At 35.6% G+C, this 19,288-nt stretch overlaps 3 protein-coding genes and 1 long non-coding RNA gene across 5 annotated transcripts; 2 read left to right on the top strand and 2 right to left on the bottom strand.

The window, feature by feature from the left end:
* Window positions 1–1,254: 1,254 nt before the first annotated feature.
* LOC147540278 (uncharacterized) lies at window positions 1,255–6,928 on the bottom strand. The gene is made up of 11 exons (XM_086639840.1): window positions 6,345–6,928; window positions 5,020–5,107; window positions 4,273–4,364; window positions 4,055–4,173; window positions 3,585–3,700; window positions 3,379–3,506; window positions 3,182–3,268; window positions 2,407–2,467; window positions 2,273–2,313; window positions 2,043–2,163; window positions 1,255–1,701 (listed from the first exon to the last, which is right to left on the bottom strand). The coding sequence occupies exons 1-11, from the start codon at window positions 6,701–6,703 to the stop codon at window positions 1,642–1,644; spliced, it is 1,272 nt and encodes a 423-aa protein (XP_086495966.1). The 5' UTR covers window positions 6,704–6,928; the 3' UTR covers window positions 1,255–1,641.
* Window positions 6,929–8,264: 1,336 nt separating this feature from the next.
* SUB1 (calcium ion binding protein) lies at window positions 8,265–10,691 on the bottom strand. Its single transcript, XM_086639839.1, has one exon. It carries the CDS (start codon window positions 10,235–10,237, stop codon window positions 8,567–8,569), a length of 1,671 nt encoding a protein of 556 aa, XP_086495965.1. The 5' UTR covers window positions 10,238–10,691; the 3' UTR covers window positions 8,265–8,566.
* Window positions 10,692–11,727: 1,036 nt separating this feature from the next.
* LOC147540276 (uncharacterized) lies at window positions 11,728–15,857 on the top strand. 2 transcript variants are annotated; one of them, XR_015226368.1, is made up of 9 exons: window positions 11,728–11,981; window positions 12,085–12,116; window positions 12,855–12,934; window positions 13,146–13,484; window positions 13,946–14,004; window positions 14,181–14,219; window positions 14,779–14,827; window positions 15,279–15,467; window positions 15,569–15,857. It is a non-coding gene; the product is annotated as an uncharacterized LOC147540276 (long non-coding RNA). The 2 variants fall into 2 exon arrangements; XR_015226369.1 differs by having other exon boundaries at window positions 12,855–12,964.
* Window positions 15,858–17,487: 1,630 nt separating this feature from the next.
* On the top strand, window positions 17,488–18,779 carry LOC147540275 (strigolactone esterase D14-like). Its single transcript, XM_086642479.1, has 2 exons — window positions 17,488–17,899; window positions 18,270–18,779. The coding sequence occupies exons 1-2, from the start codon at window positions 17,505–17,507 to the stop codon at window positions 18,730–18,732; spliced, it is 858 nt and encodes a 285-aa protein (XP_086498605.1). The 5' UTR covers window positions 17,488–17,504; the 3' UTR covers window positions 18,733–18,779.
* Window positions 18,780–19,288: the final 509 nt, after the last annotated feature.

Here is a 19,288-nt window from a genome sequence, read left to right as displayed (position 1 = left end):
ATCATCGGGCTGGGCGGGTAGTACCCATCTTCGGGCGCGGGCGTCCATGGACATTGTCGGGCGCGGGTAAACGTGACGGGTATCGGACTTTCGGGTAGAATTCCCACCCCTAATCAGTACTACTACCACTTCAATGCCTCCGTCACAGCTCTACCACCACTCCACTTCATCACCACGTGAGCACCACCATTATACTACCGTCACACCTCCACCAACACCATTTTGTCGGTACTGTTGCAACGTTGCCAACGACACAACCTCCATTCTAGCATCGTCATCACTTCCGCAGCTCCACCATTGCTGACCAACACCACTAATCACCACCACCTACGCCAAAACTCCAACACCACCACGTAGTCACCACTTCCACATACTAATAACTGCATTTTGAAGATACTCTTACACCCTAAAAGGAGATACTCTCGTAAATCGACCGATGGATTTTCACCCTAAGCAATCGACTTGAGACACCCGTAAAAGCTGTAGAAACGATCCAGAGCTCCACTTTTGCAGTTTTTCTACTTGACACCCGAACAATCTACTTGATCTTCTGCTTCACGACAATAAATAAATGATAGATTTTCACCCTAATCCAATATCGGTCCTATAACTTCCAAGTTTTTACAATGAATGCAATACCCCTAAAACAAGACACCAGAAGTAGCTTTTACATTTGGTAACGAAATTGAAATGCTTGAACCGTTGAAGGTGGGAGTAGCTTGCCATGAGAAAATTACTTTTAAAAATGTGGAAAAAGTACTTCCATGTACAAATTGGATAGAGTAATATGCCGACCTCCATGTTTTTGCCTGACATGAATCTCTTCAAAAGTTCAACTCAAATTGGCGCACAATTAGCTATTTTTAGTCCAAAATCAAATTGGTGGTAAGGAGCTATTTTCAGTCCAAGTGCCCTAGGATCAATTTCCACCAATTCCAGTTTCTCACTTAGTTGAAGAAAAGTTGAAGTCAAATTATACGAAAAGCAAAGAACACAAGGATCGAGTGATCACACTTGGGTTCCATCTCTTTTAGCTGCAGAGACGAGGGTGAGTTATAAACCGGATGTGTAGTGGCGGGTTAGAGGGCTATCACAGCTAGTATTTGGGGGCACAAGGGACAGCCTGCCATGGGTTGTCCCAAGATGGTCATAGCACGTCCGATCGTGTCTAACACAAACCCACGGTCAGCTCGCTTATGTGAGAGGGTTGTATGTACAAAAATCATCTCCGCAAATCTAACAAATAAACAATAATTTCTGCAAGCATAATGTCTTTAATCTTTAATGAGTATAAAATTGCAGTTAGATGAAAACAATCATACAAAAATATATTCCTCAATTTCATAGCTCAAATTTATTAAAAATGTGAAGTCCCCAAAACTCCCTGCCTGGAAAGGATCCCTAACACTGTAATTCTTAATTTCTCCACTCAATATAATGCAGCAAGAAAAACTGTTTCTACAATATGGCGAAGGAATATGTAGGTTTTTGCGGGCTACATATCTTTGGAGATCCGGAAAACAGCAAGCCGATAAATAAGTGGAGATTAAAAGAGAGTAACCGTTTTACCTAGTTGATGAAGATCAAACCCCCCGCGGCTTGTCAATGAGGCAAACAACAATTCATGTTTATTCGGAAGATTTACTTGTACCAACCAGCAAGGAAATGCCTCAAACCGAAACAGAAGAGGCAGCAAAGCGCCTGTTTCAACATGTTATTTAGTTTCTATTGTGGGTGTTGGAAGTAAATGAAGCTACGAATGTAGTATGGAACAAGCATTAAAACGAGAATTTAAGAAAAAATACGTAAGAGGGATTCACTTTGTATTTGTTGATTACGCATATATTTGTCTCGGGTTACGCCTTAATGGTGTATCCTATGTGAATAAATTCATAGTTGGGAAGTGCCACAACCACTTAGAGTTTCACACCATATTTTGTGAAATTCATGTTGACCAGCTACAAATTATTTATATGTTTTTGAATGTTCGCAAGGATTCACAGAATACTAGATGTAGTAGTCGAGATATTGAGTAAACAAACCTGGAAAGCAAGAAGCCTAATGCAAAGTTGCTTCTCAGTGCACTTGCCAAACCATCTTAAGAAGATATTAACAAGTGTCCCGTCATTTGTCCCTGTGAGAAGTCCTGTCTCGGGATCAAACCTGGATAAACCAAGACGGATATAACAAATCTTCTTAGTCGAAATCTTAAAACAAGTTTGATCCCTACTTTTCTGAACATTAATGTTAAGAGGTATTTATAGAGAGCTACCTCGGCAAACGATGTCGGGGGCATTTGACAAAACCAAAAAGCTGAGAATCGATAGACATGCAAATTAGATACTCCAGATATCCAAGACACAAAGGAATCAAGTTTAGCATAAGAAAAGAATTGTTCGAGCGAACCTGAGGGCACGAGGCGAGGAAGTTCAGAACCTGGGGCAGGAAAAAGATCAGGAGTGTCTCACTGCAAAGCAAATACCAAAAATACAGATAAGGAACCATATATTATGTAAGCAGATTTCAGAAGAAGCAAGCAGATATAATGCACAAAGCGTATGGATATAGAACTATTTTGACCTACACCTACACAACACACAAGGGTCTGGCTGAAATTACCAGAGTTGTGAGCAAGCACTCAACAGAAACCTTACAAACCCAACGTAGTGAAGAGTTTAGATTTCTCATCAACATAAATTGTTCTTCTTGACAAACAAAATTCTATCTTGTATTGAAATGGGCCGCAAAAGCAGATTAAAGGGGGAAAACTAATAGTCGGAGGACTGGCTCAACCTAGGAAACACAAGGAGAAAGAGACCGAAAATAACCATGAAGAAAGGAAACGGAGAAGAAAAATGAAGGTAGAAATGCAACTTTATCTTGGGACTTCATATAAGAAAGTTGAACTTGAAGAAAATGCAAAAATATGAATAAAACCTAAGCAAATCAGCAGCACCAAACCTTTGAACGGAGATGTACAATTCATACACTAAAGGGTAGCAAATACAAGAATTATTATTTTTTTTATTCCTGACTTGCATAGTTAAGAAGGCCTCAAACATAAGAATGGAGAAGCGCAGATGAACACCCGCTCAAACATCTCGAAAATTAGGTTGAGTAATTTGATAGAATTGAAACAGTAGAAAGTCACAATCTGGAAATGGAAGAGAGGAAAATCTACCTGAAGTGGCCTAGTATGCCAACTACTGCCATGGCCATTCCAGCGAAGTATGTGTAGGTATCACCAACAAAAACTGAAGAGGGGTACCTAGAGTTTCCACGCAAAAGATAAGAAAGAAAACAATGATTCATTTTACATGTTTCTAGACCTCTAGTGCTAATATTTAAAAAATGTAAAGGGAGAGATGTCAAATATACCAATTGAAACAAAGTAAAGCCAATGAAGTTGTGAGAAGGGGCTGGACAAGGTAAATAGAGAAAGCATGAGCCTGTTTATACTCGGGGTCTGTTGATGCTCCAATTTGCATCACATTATGTATCAAAATCTGCAACCACAGATAGGAATTTTAGCAACACATCGTCCATTCTGAAGCCAGACTCATTCTGTCTGAGATTCTTCTTACCGCTGCTGCAATAACAACTGTTTGCCCAACTTCAAGGCCATTTATACCGGCATGAATGTTGATGGAGTTTGTGCAAAATACAGCTAAAAGGCCCATGTAGAGTTTATATATCCATCCTGTTGTACAGAAAAGGCAACACGATTCGTCAATCGTATAAACAATTTAAAGAGATCTAGCACTTTTACTTGGTTAAATGTGAATCACAGCAGCCACACATGAATTCTCAAACTACTCGAAGTCCCTGTCTTAGAAAAATGTGTTAATTCACCTGATTAAACAAATCAATCTATGTTAATATATTAAACTTTTTCTTGGGATGAGTTAACTAATCAACTGTGTTGATGATGTCAACTCAGACAAGCATGCGGGTCATGGTCGACTCCCGTCCTCTCCTCTCTCTCTCTATCTCTCTTTCTCTATCAGAGAGAGGGAGAGAACAGATCACCAGCATCTACGAGTTCACTACTTACCAAGATCCAGAATGTCTATCCCCACATATGGAATGAGAGGCTTTGGTATAAGGATAGTTGTATGTCCAGCATAGGCCATCAAAAGGGGAAGCGCTGCAAATGAAGGCAATAGTAGTTTCCTGTTCTTAACAATTACACATAAAGAGTGCATAAGCATTTCCGGTTCAAGAACAAATATCCTGTAACAATAAAATATCAAGGAAGATGAGAGAATTTACATTCTCCATGGGATATCAAGGACATCGTCAACAAATCCAAGAAGAATCATGAAGCAGATGCACGCCAATGCGGCATTATATTCCACAAGCCACTGAAACAATCAAAATACTCAAGAATCAAGGCAAATATTATTGATAATTGTATTCCGGTAGCCAACCAAATGACCATGTAAAAAGTACAGAGAGTCTGATACAAATCGATGTGATTGAAGCAAGACAGGAAAAAAAACTATAAGAACGCAAAATTAAAAGCCAACTCGAACTGATTGACACTGCACAAGTCCGCTGCTAACAAACATCTACCGCTGCTAAACAATAGCACAAGACCCACAATACTTAGTTCCACCATGAATAGCCAACTCGAACTAATAGCTTCAACTGGACAAGTTTTCCTTAAGTAATATTAGTTATGCTACAAGATGCGGAGACCCCATCGAACTAAGGTGCATGTTTCACAACTACTATTTTTTGCTTTAGTGAAAAAAATAACAAACAGAAAATTCAGTCCAGGTAAGAATAATTGCATTTTCTGCATTGTTTAACAAAGAAAATTTCATCTGAGCTATAAGGCCAAAATTTCTATAGGTGGAGAAAGTTAAAAACATATTCACGAAACTATCTTCAACTAATTCTGGTAGCAATTTTTTTTAGTTGAACTCGATAATAGAATTAAACCATGAGAAATTGTTCGCATAGGGCAGAAGATTCTTAAGAGTTAGTTTTTTCATTATATATTAGTATACATACAATTGAGTCTGCTGTGAAGTTGAAATACTGGAAAAGTATTGCCACAACCAAGAAAACAATTCCAATCACAATGCCCAGTGATTCAGGCCTGCAAAAAAAGAGAGAAGGTGAAGGATCACTATATAATCTTGTCATATAGCCCAATTGTAACAATACTAACCATTTCAGATTTCGAGTATCCCGATTGATTTTCTCAACTTCCTCATATCAGAGTGATAAAGTCTTAACTCCCAAATATATTGAGAAAGTAAAAAAGTATAAGCAAGAGTCCGCAGAGTGCTTACTCCGTTACTTCTTTGGTTCTAATTTTTTTTTTTTTGAAAACTAGATTGAATTGAAGAAAGAGAACTATACAGGGGAAACGACGAGAGGAAGAGGGTTGCTCGAGTTATGCTATAATTACATAACCCAGGCCTCCCAATTCCTAACAACATCTAAAAAAGTAGAAAATTTAAATTTTGTGAACCACTAATCCAGTAGTGAATTGTTCCTTTTACATCTTCCACATCTACCGTCGAAAAGGAATTTGATTCCTTAAAAAGTTTATCGTTCCGATCCTTCCAAAGGTTCCACACTATTGCGACCGGCACTAGATCCCAGATTTCCTCTTTGGTGCACGGTTTCCTGATTCCATCCCACTGTTCGAACACGTTTACAATGGTGTTTGGTCTGCACCATTGAGTTTTGAGCGACCCCATGAAATAGTCCCATAAGTTCGAAGCCTGGGTTTGATTTTATAAGAGAAACTGCATATTATCCTAAATTCTTCAGTTTGCAACTCATTAGTTATACCAACATGCTTTAGGTCACAGTAACAACATCACATCACATTCATGGCTGCTAATAATAATCCCAAATTTGTACGATGCTTAAATATCAAAGGGTGCCCGAGTTTAAGTTTTTCTCTGTAATGCCGCAATTGATAATGTTATATAGTAAGTCTAATAATGTTCGAGAACTTGTTTATATGGTTTAATTCATAACACAACAGCTACAAATACGTATATTCATTCAAAAATTCAAAAAGAAAACTAGAATTACTCTCACTTCAAGAAGCAAAGGGTATCTAACTATCTATCTACAATTCAAGTTTTGTTTGTAGTTTCCATTTCAATTTCTCTTCAAAATTATTCATTAAAAGAAACCCCCTTCTAAAAAAAACAATTTTGAAGCCAATTTTGGCTGATTTGTGATATGGGTATCAAAGAATTCAACAGATCATTCATAATGCATGAAAAAGCCACTAAATTTAGGACAAAATTGCAGATCAATAGAAAGGGTAAACCTAAAAATGAGAAATTAAAACATATAGAAGAAAAACTCACACTTTGATTGAACCTTGAGGGGTTCCCTTCTTGTTAATATCAAATCCAAACATATTACGTCTGAGTACATATCGAGAAGCAACAGGAATTAAAGCTAGGGTTATGAAGAAACCAAATGAGCTAAGAGCCAAGTTAATGAGGATCGATCTTTTCAAATCTAGTTCGATATTGTAGTGGTAAAATAAGAGGTAGAAGAATAGGGCAAAGAAAATGATTGAAATTGATGTGATTTGGGGTAGTTTTGATGGTTTGATTTTAGGGTTTTCATCAGCAATTGAGATTGGTGAAGTAGTAGTAGTAGTAATTACTTGTTCCTTGTGAGATGAGTTTGATGTTGGACCTCGCTTCCGAGCAGCCATGTCTCTTTCTCTCTCTACAACTCTCTCTCTCTCTCTCTCTTCTGTGTGTTAAATTATGGGCTTGAAGAGACCGAGATGGCTAGAAGGCACACTTTTGAGGGACTCAGGGTGATGGAAAATGGTCCGACTGACTTAACCAAACCAGATCGATCAAAACCAAACCCTGTCTAGAGTACTCTAGACTAAATCGTATACGAATTGCTTTCATTAATTTAGTTTGATTTCGACTTTAAAAATATAAAAATATATTGAGTGGGATTATATCACACTTTTTTTTTTTGTTGAACAGATTATATCGTAGTTTGATTTTGACTTTCAATATTTTGAAACTACTAAAATCAAATCGGTCATCCGGTGAGATGGCCCAAAAGTGATAGGCTATCGATCATTGCCAACCCTACTTTCTGTTAAGTCCCCGACCCTCCAAAAATATTTTAGATACTTCAGATTTAGGATATTTTACGTTTAGGTCCAAAGTTCTAACTTAAATTGCATGGTTACGTGTTTTCTTATTTTTTGCAGTTTAGGTAAGAAACTAACCAAACACAAAAATTATCCTTTCTCATACGCATTACTTGGCTGCATAGAATTCGGAGTAAGAAAGTCAGCATACTTTCCTCTAAATTGTGCATGCCTACTTACATCGATCTGGATTTGTTAGCTGCATTGTTCGCCACACCCTCTATCAGACATCAGCAAAGTGTTACTTATAGCGTTAGGTTTTCTTTCGTTAAAAGACAATGTATTTTCATGGTCATCCACGTTTGCCACCATATTTATAAAAGCTAATAATGTGGACAGTTAATCTTTAAGCGTGGCGAAATAGTGAATCCCAAATTATCATCTTTAAACCCTTTTTTTATGATCACAAACAATAATCATCTCCAAAATCCTAAAACGCATGATAGTTTAGGGCTTTAGGCCACTATGTTTTGCTTCAAACATAAACATAAAAAAGCACCTCTATGATTACAAGTTGAAAGTTGAAACATCTCTGTCTGTCTTTGTCTTTAGAGAGAGAGAGAGAGAGAGAGAGAGTAACTTAAAGTGCACGGCAAGACACCAATTTGTCTGCATACCTCGTACCCAATTCCCAGTATCACTTTTTTACGAGTTCGCCATAAATACTCTAAATTTGAAATACCGAAGATTTCATCATTTTCTGGAAATCTATATTGCTCAACTAGTCGATCAGCTAACTAGCTGAAAGCATTATACGTGTCACAAAGAATATATATTGTCTACGAAAATAGTCCAAAAATGTACTTCAACCGAAAATAATGTACCAAATAGGCATCCTCCTAGCTTAATCGATACTCGCATGGTAATGTATCGCGTACTGATAATCGGACGTGCCGCGTGTACCATTTACCAGAGCTATCTGCATTTCAGGTAACATTGATTCGGAAAATAAGAGAACAGAGAGTTCATTCATTGAAGTATCCAAATATATATATATATATATATGACAGAACTCGAAAGCAAGCCAGCCCATGAAATTGCAGAGACAGAAAACGGTAACCTAGTATCATGAATGAGAAATCCATCAACACAACAGTTATAGACAAACTTTTCGAACTTGAATAGCCGGAAAGATTTCTTGTATTTCCACTCTAACAATGAATCAAGAAGCTAAAACAACAAGGCGATATATCAGAACCGAGCAATAGAAAACTAAATATTGATACAACAAACGTAAAAAAAACTTACAATAACGAATAGCCTGACAGGAACTATAACAATTTTCAATTCGAAGTGAATCAAGAAGGTAAAATAAGCAATTTGAGTAGAAGATACTAATCAAATGATAGATTCGTAAACGGTGGACATACCTTTCCAAGATTCTCGTCGAACTAATCACTATTAGCACGTGTTAACGCCATCTTTGCAATCCTTTGTCAAATTATAGAAAGTCTCGACACGAGTTTTTGCCCTGTAAAGAACTTCAGTATCTACTGCAACTCTCATATACCCATCAAATTCAACAGGATGACCATCATTTAGAAGCATCGTCTCGTTATACCACTCACTTGTGTTTCCCCATAACTCTTTATAATCATCAAGCAAATGAACCTTGTAATTCGATCTCAACCTATCGAAGTAATTATAGAATGGTTCGTTTGTTGCAATATATAGATTCCTCCATGGATGAATAATTTCTTTAATTTTATTAAGGATTGCTTCTGGAGCCGTATCGCTATCTAAATGAGGCCAAAGTTCTTTATTCTGCGCTTTCTCTCCTCGAACAACATGAACGGCATCAAAATCCCAATCCATTCTTCCACTAATCTCCGAAACGATATTCATTAATCTCTTCGATTTCCACAAAGTATGCCACGGTCTCTGCACGTATCGAGCAGATCTTCCTTCACATACCCTGTACCAGTAATTCTCTGGCTCAGGTCCATCGAATTGCCTCCATAAAATCGTACTTTTATCTTTCTTAAGTTGCATCGGTGAGACTTTATAAGTCGGAACCTTCCTAACTTGGATTTTTCTCTTTCGGGTTTTATCCCATTTCTTCCAATCCCTCATGAATTCTCCTTCTTCTACAATTGAAGCTGTCTCTTTTAGATGCTCAAAATCGAAATAATATCGAAAGTCCTTTCCTTCTTCATCCTTATTACTCGGAGTATAAGCACCGGCCAAACAAATACTCAAATCCATCACAAAAGTTCGATTCAAATACTGAGCTTCCCCAAGACCACATAAGAAGCTCCAAAGAAACTGGTTCATCCCTTTGCAGTAATCTCCTCCACGAGAATAATACAAGTATCTACCCTTTCTAAATGCCGATTCAGATCCCACAATTGGGATCGTATCATTGATATCTTCATCACGGATCGATGGAGAAACCCTAGAGGACGAGTACCCGTGGTTTCTAGTAGTAATATTCCTATTCATAAACCTTCTAGCATTTACACCCGAATGCCAACGAAGTGCATTCGTCACCTTATAACTACAATCCGCGTCTAAAGCGAGCCTAAATCTTCGATAATCTCGATACCTTCGCCATGATTTCTCCTTTTTGTTTCTAAATCTCCATGATACATCACATTCATTAGGTTTAGATCCTCTAACAGGAGTTTGATAATCCAAGAACAGAATTGACTTAAAAACCCTAAGATTGAACTTCTCAATCGCGATTAAAACTCGTGGATCTGAACAATTAATAGAACTTGAATCCTCATCACAAACTTTTGATACTGAGCTAGAATTCACTATTCTCTTTTCAGATTTCTCAATCTCAACTTCTGTAATTACATAGGCAGTGGGTGAAATAACAGGTGATAAAACTAAATCTTCCCCAGTTTTAACAACAGAATTGTCAGTTTTAAAAGTAGCATTTTGAACATCAGTGAAAACCCTAGTTAGGGCTTTTGAAGATTCAAACCAAGGATCAGGTGGTGTATAAGTAACAGCAATTACAGTAAAAATAAGGACAGAAATCACAAAGAAAGAGAAACAAACATTACTTATTAACTTAACTAGGTTTTGACCTATTGGATCTGTTGAAGAACTTGATTCTTTCATGGATTCCTAATTAGAGTTTTGACAAAAACCCTAATTTTGAAATCCCCTATAGCTAAAAATTTCTAACAAATTCAAGTAAAATACTTACTAGAAACAAGAAATTTTTAGGGTTTGGGATAAGGGTTAGACAGACCTTTCAAATTAGCAATGCAATTAAGGAAGAAGAGAGAGAAAGGGGGAAAAGTAGTGAGCTTCTGAAGAGAAGAGAGAGAGGAAGAGAGTGGAAATCTGGATCTGGGTATTTAGAATTTTGGATTAATAGATCCAAATCTAATCTTATTATTATTAATAAGATAAGAAAATGTTAAATGAAGATTTAACTTTATAAGATCACTCTAATGTTAATTATTAGTACTACTAAAGTTCTTAATACAGTAATTATACATAGACTATCTACTTAATTAGTATGTAGTTGGACATTGACTCACTACTTAATTTTAATGTAATCATTTTGTGATTTGAGGAACCTGACATCCAACTATTTAGCGATATTTGAGTTCGTTTTCATTTCAAAAAATATGACTAGTTTATTATTCGAAGAGATATGATTGATTTTGGTTTTTATCGTGTGTTTTTTGTTACATTGTGGTTAGAAATGGTGCGTGAATTATTCCCTCTCTTTCTTTCAACCATTTCAATCCAGATCATTCGTTTTTACCAGTTTCACTGACCACGAGTCCACGACCTTCAACGACTACCACGATCATCTTTATCGAGTACCACATCAATTGGGTGGAAAGAGATCGACCGAAGCTTGATTTACACTACTCCGAGAAAACTACCTAAAGCGTCGTGTTAAAATAGACAACTATCGACGGGATATGTGTTAACATGGACAGATGGGGCACCCCTGCACCATCCCGCATGGCAGCCTCCATCCACAAAATAGAGGATAAATATAAAACAAAATAGTTATGATGGTGGTGGTAGTGATCGATAAAAGAGAAAATAAAGATGATAGTGGTTCTGGCGGGCGAATATGGTGAAAAGGAACATGATTTTGAGTTGAAATTGTTAATATAAAGCAGAGTAATTTTATAGGTCGCACGAGCTATTGACACACACCACTTCATTACATTTAACAAGAAAGAATAAAAGACGCAGAGTTTACCTAGTCATATTGTGAAAGCGAGAGCCAAATAACAATAAATAGTTGGGGGTCTATAACCCGAAATTATGTTTTTTTAGGAATCATGTTCTTATAAGCGATAGTAAAATGATCTAAACAGATGACCAAATGGTAAAGCCAAGATTTAATAACCTTCACTCGATTTTTGAATCACAATCTATATAATAAAACACAATGTTTTGTGCTGACTGGGACAAACCGAAAGACAAATCAAGCCATTCGTTGAGTTTTTGATATAATCTTTACCCTTTGATCTATTACCTACCCTAAAAACAACGAATTTATTCACCCCACCCATGAAAAAGGTAAATAAAACCCCCTTGTCTGATATCACAAATTAAGTCAGCCTTCTTATCTTCGTGCGTTATCACTAACCCAAATCTTCGTTCCCACTCTCTTGGGACGTTACTCAATTGATGGCAGCAATCTCCTTCTTCAATCTACAACAACGTTACCCAATTGATGGCAGCAATTGATTATATGAAGCAGCAAACCATTATATGAATAGATGGCCGTAATCTCCTTCTTCAATCTACAATAGCGTCATCTCCCTCACTACCTTCATCGTCAGTACCCTGTATTCAAGAACCCTAATCGACTACACCCATCTTTCAGGTATGATTTTTTCTATTTCAATTTGGGTTTCGTATACTTTTGGAATTGAGGTTTCGATCAATTTTTTGGAGTCGTAGTTTTGATGTGAATTGAATTTGTGCAGGCATGGAACCCTTCACTACACCCATCTTTCAGGTATGATTTCTTCTATTTGAATTTTGGTTTATTATTCTCTCGATCTTTCTCAAATCACATAGATAGTCCAATTGTATTTCATTTTCACTCATTTGTAGAGTTACCCTTCACTCCCATTGTTTAGTTACACGGTAAAAGTAGAAGAAGAGCAATCTATCATCTAATTGTATGGTCTTTTTTGTACATTAACTGTTTGATAAAAGGTCTCTATGATATTCCTTTTGAATGTTTTATTGTATATTTATGCTTTAGTTTTTGTTATTAATACGCAATGGGAATTTCTGAAATTGGAGATCCTTATTATTGTCGAATTCGTTATGGTAGAATCTACATCAAAAAAAAATCTGGGTGAGTTTCATAATTTAATTTTATCAACTTACGTCTCATTTTTTTCATCAAAATTTGCTAATGGACTTGATTAGATTTTCATCAAATCGGTTGCATTCAAGAACTACGTTATGTGTACTATTAATCCATCCTGTTACAAATTGTGGTTCCTTCAATTTCTCATGTGAGTCCTAGATTTTGAGTCCAGCTCACGAAAAGTCGAATTTCAATGTTATAATATATTGGAAAAGTTGAACAAAAAACTTAGACTTGAAGGTGCTAAGTAGCATACTTCAATACACGTAAACGAATCATGTGTTTTGGCTGCATAGTTTAGAAGATGCAGTTTCTTTTTGCAACTGTGTTTTATATGGATATCCTATTGGTTGGTTGTTCCTTATTTTATTGCAGGACTACAAAGTTTGAAGAGCTTAATGTTTTGCTTAACCTTTTTGAATTGCTGCCACACTCCATCGGTTTGATGCAAGCAGGCTCGTACTCACCTTCTCCTTTCAAATACTGTTAAGTTTTAATTCGTTATTAATTAGCTAAGGTAGTGATTTCAATGACAGATCATTGGTAGAGCTTGATTCAAATTTGAATCATATACGCTTTTAATCGATAAACATCGGTTATGAACTCCAAATGTTGTTTTTGTAATGCCTGTTACTGAAAAATTTGTTTGTTCTCTTTACATGCTAGATTTTTGTAACTCCAAATATCGCTAAGAGTAGATTGAAGCTAAAAGCGGACATGCTCCAATCAGGTGGTTGACTCAAATTACCTCATGGATGAGTAGTTGGGCTTCTGTTGTACCCAAGAATATTAATAGAATCTTGGGAACTGCTTTTGTCAAATTACCTCATGGATGAGTGGTTGACTCAAATTCCAACTTCCTCTTCAAATCGAGGAGTCTCCTGCTGTCCCCCAAGAATGGCGTCCGTCACATAATTTTAAACATCTGCACCACTCTTCTTCTTCCCTTCTCGGCATTTATTTGGCTACTTTTTAGTCCCGAACAATTCAATTGGTATCTCGAAGGTAAGTCGTTTCCAACTATCTCTGATCTTAATTTTATTAGTTAAACTTTTTTTTCTTTTTTTTTATCAAATTTCTATGTCTGTTAAGTTAAAGAGTTGGATTTATTTTTTGGGTCCAACTGTGTTTGTTGAAAAAAAATTCTTAAAAAGTGTTTGATTACATGTCTTATGTTTTAAGTTTCTTCGTGGTTTCTCTAAGTGTTGTTTGGGAAGTGTTTGAATTAATGTCAATGTGAAAATAAAAATCAATTAAGTTTTCTTAGCAACGAAAAATATATCTTTATAGTGTGGTCAATCGAAATCTTTTTGTTGGGGTTGATTGGATGTATTAACGTTCAAGTTTGAAGAGATGATGAATATAAAGCATGTAGGAAGAAACTTTATATGAAATTATTGGTTTGTTTTTTAGTTCATAGTTTACTTAAATATTTTCATTTTATGTGAATTGGGCTATTATTGAAGGGTTTAAGATTTGCAGAGGATAAGTCATTCTCGGAGCGTTCAATTTGAAGAATAGTCTGGTTGGTAATTTCTTTGTGTTAATAATAAGTTTGTATTATTTTCTTTTGTACGAAACACTTTCAAGTTGAAAATCTAGAGTTAACTTTGATGTGCAATTTGCAAGCGTTAATGTTTTTTGGGTTATTTCTCTTTCTCATTTCTTAAATAGTATTTGTGCTTTTTTCTGATTTTGTAGTTGGTGACTATGGAGCCGGCAAAACAAACTTCTTTCGTGGTAAGTGAAAGAGGTCAAGAACTAAAACTTGTTTTCATTTGTTGACAATAATAGATACCAACATATTGTTATATACTGAACTACTTGTACTTGATATTTGGTTCAGTTTATATAAGTTGATGGGTAGGATGAGTTTGATTGAGCTCTGCAGTTTGATATGTATCAATAGATTCCATTACCTAACCTATGTACTTTGTACATATTCTTTTATTAATATATTCATTCAAAGTTTTCAAAATAAAATGTATCAATAGATTGAGAGTATCATGCTAGCTCTTAGTTTTTCCCTTACAAGTTAAGCTTATCTCTCTTCCTTTTTATTTTCATGTATAGTTTCATTCATTTTTACCTAGAAAAGCATAACAAAGTTAGGAATGAACATGTGTTTTATTTTGCTATAGAACTTTACAGAAGATACGCGTTTGGAGACAACAAGGGTTAGACGTATGTTGGCCCATTCTCCTGTCTAGAGTTGTGCTCAACTGCTTATTATTTATTGTCTAATTATCTAATGTATAAGTGATAGAGTTGATACTTGAAGTTGTTTGGTTTGTGACAGTGTCAGCTGTTCTCAAAAGGCATGCCCAGTTAAAGGAACGCCTATCTAGGTACTTCCTTTGCTACTTGCACCTGCAAAATCTTAGGATGGAGTCATAATTTGTACTTGCATTTTCATTTTATTGCTTTTATTTGTTGAACTTTTGATCAGAAGTTGGACTTTGAAACAATGAGCGTTTACCTTGTGTTTTCGTATGCAACTAATATATCTTCCTTAGTTATCCTCTAGAAACTATATCCCATTTAAGATATAGCAATGATATACTTCTATTATCAGTTTACCACTAAAGGTATGTGTTACCCTCCTATTGCAAATTCATATGGTAATGGTGATACTTGTACATAAGTGGTACTTGTACATAAGTGGCAACTGCCTCCAACATCCAACTTTTGATCCCATTTTGTCTGATGCTAAAGGTAGTTTGGAAGTCTTCCAATTTAGAGGAGGCTCAAGGAATTCTAAAGGAGAATTAACTTTCAACTTTTTTTATTTTTTCACAGATATGATTTTGATTTTAGGACTCCGGGTTAAATCTGATTACGTGTTCGTTTTTACCCTTTCGTCTGGTTGATCCATCTTTACAATGGAATATATGTCAGAAAAGAAAATCTCCTTGAAGGTAGTAGTGATGGTCGAGAAGCAAGATGAAGACTACTTCTCAGTTAGAGCTTATGCAGAAACTTATGTAGGTCAGTTTAGTTTTTTGGATTTTTTTCTTTTGTATCAATTGGTTTATCTTTTTTGCTTTCTGTGGTTGAATTCATTTTTATATATTGTTTTCTAATTGTAGGTTTGATCATTGGAGCTATCTTTGGTGGAGACATTCATCATAAGTTGTACTACAGTTAGGGGAACCATTGAGAGGGGGATGGACCAAATCTTGAGATGCGGTTTGATAAGTTGTCGTATGGTGTCGTGATACCAAATTGGTAGTATTTACGGTTGTTTTTTAGTCTTGAGCTTTTTAAATTTCAATGTCATTCATTGGTTATTATTTTTCTAATTTATGTAAATAGAGTTTTCATTGGGATGCTACACTATTTTGAATTCGAAGTTTAAATGAATAATCACATGATTAATATTGAGCAAACATCCCGTGCCCTTAGGGCACGGGTTATCCCTAGTACACTAATAAACCATCATTCGAATTGGCATTTTGAATCACAATACACTGATAAACATATACAACTATGTTAAGTTAATCCCACATTGGTTATGGAAGGGGCAGCGGGTGCGTTAAGTGTGGGAGAAACCTTATCTTTGAGCTAGTTTTTTGGGTAAGAGAGACCCAAGACCACCCAACACTGGTATCAGAGTCCGAGTAATAACAAGTCTCGTATCAATAACTATTGAAGTTAAGAGCAAATGCGTGAGGGGAAGATTGTTAGGTTAATCCTACATTGGTTGTGGAAGAGGCAGTAGGTGTGTTAATGAGTGTGGGAGAAGTCTTACCTCTTGAGCTAGCTTTTGGGGTGAGAGAGGCCCAAGACCACCCAACACTCTCCTGCACATATTAACGCACCCACTGCCCCTTTCACAACAAATGTGGGATTACTTAACAAACTACTTATAACACGATATAATAATCAGATGATTTTTTACGACGTCACATTTGATTGAATTTCTTTCCTCTGACAGTAACAATATGGGCGCCTTTAGATCTTCTCCACAAGTATATGGTACCATCAAACATTCAAGTCAAAAAGAAGCTGGCCTTCATTTCCATTAAGAGGCCGGCGAAAATCAGTTGGCTTCTATTTATGATATCTCTCTCTACATTAAATCCCAAAAGGCAAATCTTGAAGAATGGGGTAGGGATATCAGTCTCAAAGAAGCTATTCCCATTATCCCCCAAATCTTTAGCCTGAAATTATGACTGAACCATTAACCATGATAAATACAATTCAGTAATCAACTTAAAACCTTTGTGTAGTATTGTTTTTCTATATTAAGATCTATCTCTATACTCTATTTATCAGATCATCCAACTTATTTAATTACTTGATAGTGATCATCTAAGTGTACATTTCACGTTATACATATTAAGTGCAAATCGTTATCGTGTGTTTACGTGATCACGAAAAATCTGAATTCACAAGTTGTAAGACGAGTACTTAGTAATGTATTACTAGAGAGTCAACAACTTTTGGTTGGAATGGTTATCAAGTTGGTGCTATAGGTCAAGGGTTCGAGACACGAAATCATGTCCCTTAAAGTATGCAGACATTTACAAACAAATAAAAAAAAATGTATCATTAGAGCACGCAACTCCAATAAAAAATTCATTTTACCAAGATGGATGAACTCATCTTTTAAAATGACACGAGAAAATTAAACTAGTTTCTTTTTTTTTTCGCAAGAAGAAGAAAGCCAAGTGTATCACACAAAATGAAATATCTATAACAACCATTTGTTGCACAAAAAAACATCGTTCATTGCACAAAAACGTCATTCTTGAGATCGTTTACTCCGTGATGGAGTAATCGAAAAGTTAATAAACGTATATATTTTTCAGTTACTCTAACTGTATTTACTTTTTTAATGATCATCATCCTCTTTTGCTAACAGAAATATAAAAAGGATGAGATAACAAATTTGGGAGTGTAGATGAGGTGTATTTAATGAAGTAGATAGACGTTCAATAAGACAATAAATTTAAGGAGTCTTTTTAATATAAATAGATACCTTTGTTCCTTTGAAGTCATTTGAAACTTATTTGGTTGCAGATGGAAGTAGGAATGAATGGGTATGGAGGTAATAATATTATTGATTCTTTGAATGTTAGGGTTTATGGAAATGGTAGTGAAACCCTAGTTCTATCTCATGGATTTGGAGCAGACCAGACTGTTTGGCACTTCATATTACCTTTCCTAGCTTGTTATTTCAAAGTGGTTATCTTTGATATGGTTTTCTCACCTAATGTGAAACCATCTTTGTATGATCCAAACAAGTACTCAAGTTTTGATGGATATTCAGAAGACTTAGTCAATGTTCTTGACCAATTGAAAGTCAATAAAACTATTTATTTAGGTCATTCTATGTCTGCCATGATTGGGCTCATTGCAGCAACTCAAAGGCCAGACCTCTTTACACATCTCATTCTATTGGGAGGTTCTCCAAGGTAGTAGGTCTTCTAACTTCTTTTCCATTTTCATTTTATTAATTTCGAAACAGTAAGACTGGACCTGTCTATTTAGTGGATACATATTTTATAAATTTTGTTTGTATGATATTGGTAGTGTTGAATGTTACCGGGACCTGATAAATCTTAAATAAAATTTATGAAGTTCGATCTGATCGTTCATTAACTTTCGTGCATATCTCGACAATACATTTAAATCACCAGGACCGACAAGTAAAACAATGTCGAATTTCAGCCCCGATTCATAGGTCCCAATATATTTTTTTTGTATTATTATAATTCTCATTGTTACTTGTACTTTCTTGCTCTAGTCCATGATACATAATATGATTTTCTTTTTTCATGGTAGGTACCTAAACGATGCAAGATATAATGGGGGATTTGAGAGATCAAATATTAAGTCCCTTCTCTATGAAATGAAACATAACTTCTCAAATTGGGCAAACAACTTTGCACCAAAAGCTATAGGAGAAATCAATGATACAAATGCAGTAAAAGAATTCAATTGTAGTTTAGAGAGAATGAACCTTAAAATTGCACATGATGTTGCCAAAAAAGTGTTTTTAAGCGATCTTCGATGTGTGTTAAAAAAAGTAAGAAATACTAAAATTCCTTGTACTATAATTCAATCTCAACAAGACTTTGTTGTTCCAAAATTTGTTGCATTTTATATGCAAAAAAGACTTGGAGGTAACAAAACTACTAGAGTTGAGATACTAAAAACACAAGGTCATCTACCTCAATTAAGTGCTTATAATTTACTTATGAATGTATTGAAGAAAGTGCTTCATATAAGTGATGAATGTTACTAATAAAAGTTCTAGCTTATATATTTTATCAAGTATATGTAATATTCTCATATTGTGAATTCCAAATTGAAGAGTTTTTCAACGACCAATATGGGTAATTTTATAAGGCCTTGGTGATGCACAAAAACACAAAATATTAGTAGAATTATACACCAAATTTACACCTCATTTTTATTTATTACTTTTATGGTTTATAATTTCTCCCAAATTGTTTGGATCACACTCGGTCTATGTTTTAGGTAAAACATTTTGGTTTCGTAGATCCAACATTTTTTGGATGAGATAACCAATTCTTCTCTTTACGACGGTAAGGTTCGTCGGAAGACTATCATTGTAGACGACCTTTCAAAAGAAAAAAAATAGTTATTCTTCTTTCTTTCCTCCCCACGAAATACCATCACTGGTTGAACGGTACTGCCGCCACCATCTCTAACCACCACCACTAGTTATCTTTCCAACGACCCTTTTGCCGTTATGAAGAGAAGTAGCAGGGTGGGGGTTTGAAAAAAATCAAGAGGGTAGTGCTATTGGCACCCAACTGAATGGCTCTTAACAAGCG

This window comes from Eschscholzia californica, unplaced genomic scaffold (assembly GCF_041429995.1).
Source record: "Eschscholzia californica isolate CP2 unplaced genomic scaffold, dmEscCali1.0.p SCAF_5, whole genome shotgun sequence".
Taxonomy (NCBI): domain Eukaryota; kingdom Viridiplantae; phylum Streptophyta; class Magnoliopsida; order Ranunculales; family Papaveraceae; genus Eschscholzia; species Eschscholzia californica.
This window is presented reverse-complemented; position numbering and strand designations above follow the sequence as displayed.

Excerpts from the sequence above, each read along its gene's own strand:
- LOC147540275 (XM_086642479.1), top strand. The coding sequence starts at position 17,505 with ATGGAAGTAGGAATGAATGGGTATGGAGGTAATAATATTATTGATTCT. Across the intron at positions 17,900-18,269 it reads CTATTGGGAGGTTCTCCAAG|GTACCTAAACGATGCAAGAT; the intron begins GTAGTAGGTCTT and ends TTTTCATGGTAG.
- SUB1 (XM_086639839.1), bottom strand. The coding sequence starts at position 10,237 with ATGAAAGAATCAAGTTCTTCAACAGATCCAATAGGTCAAAACCTAGTT.
- LOC147540278 (XM_086639840.1), bottom strand. The coding sequence starts at position 6,703 with ATGGCTGCTCGGAAGCGAGGTCCAACATCAAACTCATCTCACAAGGAA. Across the intron at positions 5,108-6,344 it reads CCTCAAGGTTCAATCAAAGT|GCCTGAATCACTGGGCATTG; the intron begins GTGAGTTTTTCT and ends CTTTTTTTGCAG. Across the intron at positions 2,164-2,272 it reads CCCCGACATCGTTTGCCGAG|GTTTGATCCCGAGACAGGAC; the intron begins GTAGCTCTCTAT and ends TGGTTTATCCAG.